This window comes from Corylus avellana, chromosome 7, assembly GCF_965113065.1.
Source record: "Corylus avellana chromosome 7, dhCorAvel1.hap1.2, whole genome shotgun sequence".
In the NCBI taxonomy this organism is placed as follows: domain Eukaryota; kingdom Viridiplantae; phylum Streptophyta; class Magnoliopsida; order Fagales; family Betulaceae; genus Corylus; species Corylus avellana.
The window spans coordinates 5613779-5619441 of record NC_142496.1 but is presented as its reverse complement, the minus strand read 5'-3'; the positions used below and the strand labels follow the sequence as shown (position 1 = coordinate 5619441).

General features: G+C 38.5%; 1 protein-coding gene across 1 annotated transcript; it reads right to left on the bottom strand.

Annotated features, from left to right (window-relative positions):
* Positions 1-943: 943 nt before the first annotated feature.
* Positions 944-4870, bottom strand: PIN1 (Auxin efflux carrier family protein). Its single transcript, XM_059597653.2, has 6 exons — positions 3392-4870; positions 2847-3093; positions 2602-2687; positions 2033-2190; positions 1571-1647; positions 944-1420 (listed from the first exon to the last, which is right to left on the bottom strand). The coding sequence occupies exons 1-6, from the start codon at positions 4581-4583 to the stop codon at positions 1348-1350; spliced, it is 1833 nt and encodes a 610-aa protein (XP_059453636.1). The 5' UTR covers positions 4584-4870; the 3' UTR covers positions 944-1347.
* Positions 4871-5663: the final 793 nt, after the last annotated feature.

Here is a 5663-nt window from a genome sequence, read left to right as displayed (position 1 = left end):
TGAGGAGACTTGTCGTCGCTAAATATCAAGTTATTAGCGATGATAATAGAAAGTTTTCGTTGATGATAGTATATCGATGTTGCTCTAACCGGCCTTACCCTAATTCATCACAATAATGAAATGACTAATAATGTTGACTCATACCGAACCCACCCTTTTCCATTACCAAAGGCTGCACTCATCGGTTCATTTTTTTTCATATTGTCAAACAATTTTCTTCACTTTTTTTCTCACAAAAAATTCGAAGCAAATATCTATTTTATATCACATCAATCAATTTCTCCATCCTTTCCCCTCTCAAAACCCTTTACCAAATGAAAAAAAGAAAATTAACAAAAAAGGAAGATACCTATCGAATGGCCAACAGGAAGAGACCCCCTTACATCCTTTTTATTGTAGTTCATAAGACTTGATCAAAAGGATGTCACACAAAGCACCCAACATAGACCGAGAATGAAAGGAAAGGTGTCAAGAAAAAGTATTATGTGTAACTAAAAGAATAGGAGACGAAGAAGAAAGGAGTGAGAAAAAGGGAGGAGAAACTTTGGACTGTGACAATTGTCTCCCAATATTCCAAACAAGTCTACATCAAATCAAACCCCCCATCTTATAATGGAGGGTCCCTTCTTGCACTATCTGCATAACTTCTAAATCCATAGCTCTCAATAAACACCTCAATCATATAATTTGATCCATCGCCACAAAATCTCCATTTCCCCCCACACATTTGTTCCTCATGCTTGCTTACTACCTAGTCAAGCAAATGACATTTAATCTTCTGCTAGATATTACCAAACATCGTCACTATAGAAGGGTGGGGTGGGGGGCCTTGGATTCATTCCTACAATTAGGTTTTGTCTGGGACCCGTCAGGATTGTGACATGTATTCTTGGTGTCTGGTTACGAAAGACAGAAACTGGACCGGAGCCGGTGAACCGAAAAAGAAAAGAAAGCTTGAAAACATCTGCCATTCAAATAGAACAAGAGTATAATGTAAGGAAGGGAATCATCACATAAACAACTTTCCTTTCCCTCCTTTGCTTTTCCTTTTACTTGTTTCTGTTGCTTTTGGTAAAGCATAAATTCTAGGAATAGAATTGAAGGAAATTATGGCTTATAATTAACTAGAGAAACTTTTTTTTTTTTTTTTTTATATATATATAAATTGATGACTACAAACATGATTTTACAACTTTACTAGCACGGGCAATGCAGAAGAAAAGATTCATTCTCCGGATCCTATTTTTCATCATGCTTTTTGACTTCAACCTCCCACTTTTGAATGCATTGCTCGCCTGCTCAAGCTTTTGCATGGAAGCCATGGAAGCCAAATTTCTTCTATGATTTCTACCAACTCAGCCCCAACAAAATGTAGTAGACGAGGGTTATGGGCAATGCAATTAACATCCCAAATATAACTCTGCATATTATGAAATTCATAAGTACCCAAAACAAAAGAAATATATAATATATACAACTGGATAATGCGGTTTCAACGTTATCTCAGTCGTACATGAGTATGCTAAATAGCGTTATAAGGATGTTGGTGTTTTTAGACAAATAAACTTACCCTGTGCTGAGAATATCAGGATGTACATTGTACTCCTTGGCAAAGACAAAGGGGACAATTCCTTGTGGGAGAGCTGCCTGTTATTTTTTGTTTGGCAATCCAGGGCACATGAGGGGCAAATAAAAACATATTAATAATGGTACACAGATCATCACAGATGTTTGTTGTTCATTAATAACACCCAAACAAGTCCTTAAAGCAAACTGCTTTATGGCAATGCTCTTTCCAGCCCATCTCCAGAAAATTTTACAAAAAAAGGATGAAAAATATTCTGAAGACCCAAATGAGATGCTGTGATTATAATATCACCCATCTGAGAAAAACAATAAAAAAGCCTTATCTGGAGATAGCAGATTGCAGTGTAAATACTTTTTTAAATGTGAAGGATTTGGAGCTTTTACGCAGTTCAGTAGGATTGGTTGTCAGAAGGAGGCAGAAAAGAGAAAGAAGAGAGAGGGTGACCTGGACAATGGCAACGTGTAAGAGAACTCCCTTAAGGCCAACAGCAAGGGAAGCTGCAGCCATGACAGCTGGACCTGCCAGGAATCTCACGGCCATGGCAAAAGCTGCAATGGAATTTCCACATGCTATGATCCTCGGTTGCAAAGCCATGAACAGACCTGTCATATATTCACATCAAAAGCATCATCAAAAGCATGCCCCCATGCCATCACCACCACCATCACATCCCCTGCTGTCTCTCATTCTTTTGAAAGACCTTTCATCATCACCTCCACCACCACCCATCAACACAAACATGGCAAAAAAGTGAAACAAACATACATAGTCGGGTTCATCAACAAACCCCCCCGACACATTATCATAACCATTCTACTGTTTTCTTTACTCTGCTTTTGCTGGTTTCCCTGCTTACTTATTACCTTTTAATAATGAAATTGTGAGAGCCAGAGAAAAAAAAGGATTTTTTATAGTAAAAAAGCAAGTGTAAGATTGAATTTTGTCCCCAGGACAGTAAATCTGTGATACAAAAAAAAAAAAAAAAAAAAAAAAACACTTCTCTTTATACTGACCAAGACTGAACATGGCCATGCCAAGCCCTGCATCCGACAGTATGGAAATGGACTTTGCTATGATGTCTGGCATTTTAACATGCCACCTACAAGAAACCCCATAAGCAAACATTAAAAACACTCATATTTATATGCAGGAAATTAAGCTATACAATTAGAATGATGTGATGTGACATAAAAATCCTTTTATATATATTCAAACATTTGAAAATATGTATCATTTTTATGGATTAGAGAGAGATTACCTGAATGAGACTAGAGACCAAGTGAGGCCTATTAAGCTTGAGTAGGTGTTGGGGTTTCTGATGAGCTTTCTCCAGACCATGATAAGAATAAGCCTTGTCATGACACTAGCTGGTGGCATGGTTTTTGGTTTCCCATCTCCAACTTTTGGAGCTTCATGATTATTCTCCATCTGTCCATCTAACACTCTGTTTCCGAAGCTGAAATCATCTCTCTCTAAATACTCTGGATTTTCTCTGTTACCCTCCACTAATTATACAAACCAATAACAAAGCAAACCAAGCATTAAATCTCAATTAAAGTCCAAAGGAAAATAGAACAAAATAAATGATACAAAACCAAAACACTAGATTATAAAATAAAATAAAAATAGTAATAAATGGTAAGTCTAAGTCCCATCAAGATACGGCAATTCGACTCTTTTAGAACCGAGTCGTGTGGAGGAGACGCTTTGCATAGTATCTAGAAATTTAATTGGGGCGAAGCTACGAATACTCTAATTATAGAAAATATATATATATATATATATAAATAAAATAAAAACAACCTTTTCCGGGAGAAACGGCCATTCTCACTTCTTTCTGGTCATGAGCTGCATATTCATGGCCTCCAAAGACATCAGAAACAGGGGAAGCACTAGAGCTCCAAACAAACATATGAAGGTCTCTACCTCCATCTTCTGGCTTCTGCTGAGCTTGGCCATTAGGCTTCTTTGCATTTGCATTAGCATTAGCAGCAACATTTTTCGATCCCGTTGGGGAAAACATTCCTGGGTTTGGTGCAGGGTAGTGCCCTGCTCCACCGGCGCCGGTATTGTAATGGAACCTCGGCTTACCGCCGACTCCAGCGCCGTCTTCCTCGTAATTCGAAGGCCTTGGTGTTGGCCCTCGCGAAGCTGAGAGGCCATAAACATCAGATGCTCCAAAGTTCGAATTCCTCCCACCAGCCATCATTGAATAAAAATCTGTGTGATTGAAACTAGACCCTCTTGGAGTAGGATTTCTTGAAGATTGCAAGGAATATATCTCTGCATTGGTTAGATTGGAGGGTCTGGGAGTGGTTGATGACAAACCTTGAGACCTTCTCGAGAAGATATCTGATCTTGAAGCATTTGATTTTCTCACGGTGACATGGAGCTTCCCATCTTCTTTGATTTCAGCTTCGGTTTCCAGCGGCTGCCTTCCATCGAGTGACATGATGTCAGAGTCGACATGGATTGAGACAATGGAGCCGGCAGTGTCTGGAAACTGCTCAGAGATGAGCATTCTAGCGCCTCTGTATTCAAACAAGAAAAGCATCAAAGTGTACCAAATGATGCACTGAAGAACCACAATTTGAACCATCAAACTCCCAGAAAATTCACCATACATTCCTTTGAGCAGAGGAATGCCCATGACCAAAGTGTTTGGGAGAGTTGAGAGTGAGAAGAGAGTAATCGTCCATTCCAAGCAACCCCTTTTGCTAATCTTAGTCCAAATTGCAAGAACAGCTAAAACGATGATTTTCTGGAGGGTATCAGCAGCAATGAACCGGAAATTCATGGTGTAGGGATCATTGAGGGAGATGAAGTGGAAGGAGAGAAGAGGGACTGCAAACAGAGCCACAAACCGGTTGATGCCAGAGCACTGGTCAGGGGTGAAGATCTTCCACCATTTCACCGAGCCATAGGCTAAGATCATGGCCACGTAGAGTGGAACCATTGCAGTCATAACATGGTAGAAATCTGTTAGTGTGATCATGTTTGCTAACTTGCTGTATTACCCAATTCAACAAAAACTCTGAGGAAGTTGAAGGAGATTGGATGAATGTTGAAGAAGAAGAAGAAGAAGAAGAAGAAGGAGAAGAAAGAAGGAGATGGTGGTGGTGATGATGAAAAGAGTTGGGGAAATGGGAGAGCATGTGTTTTGGTTTTTGGGGTAGTGGGTAATAAGCAGAATACAGCAATATTTTTTCAGCTTTGAGAGTTGCGAAACAAGCTTGCACTTACACTCCCCAAAGCGCGCACACACAAAAAAACCAGAGTTCTTTTTTTTTTTTTTGGAAATTTAATTTTTTGTTTTTTTCCTTTTTGTTTTGAGTTGTGTTTGGATTTGGGTTTTGTGGAGATAATATGGGATTTGATATTTCCTTGGTAAGTTGGTGTATGGCTCTATCTTCAATGGGACTACTGGTTGCATAAAGTGTAGAAAAGGCATTTTGGTTGGGTGTCTCTAAGTACTTGTTTGGAGAGCTTTTTAGGGTTTGTAAAGACCCTCTTCCTCTTTCTTCTTGGATTCTCTTTTATGCTCATGGATTGTTCATTGTTGATGGGCTATTGGCTAGCCATATGTGAATGTTTTTTTCCTTCCTTTTTTTTTTTTTTTTTTTTTCATTGCAAAAATGCTACCAATAATGTGAAAAAGAGAGGGTTTTTTTCTTTTTCTTTTTTTTTTTTCCTAAAGTTTTCATTGAATTCCAAATTCGTTGGTGAAATTATCATTCTAGGGAGAAGTGATGGTTGAGTGATACCTTCACGTGGACCCTAAATTGTCTATTCCTAACCGTATCGTAATACTTGGCAATAGCAAAAACCTCCAAATCCATGCGTTACGCTAAAATCCAAGCTTAACTGACCGTTTAATTGGCCTACGCAGCTGCTGCTTAACGCCACTCATTTCATTTTTCGTATCCAACTTTACCACATCGATCCATCACACTTACTTTATCGCTGTTGGGTTGAAAAAAAAAAACTATATATATATATATATATATTAAACTCTTTTTTTTTACATATCTACCAGCATTCAAATTAAGCTTTTTAGTTACTAAGCTTTAACTTA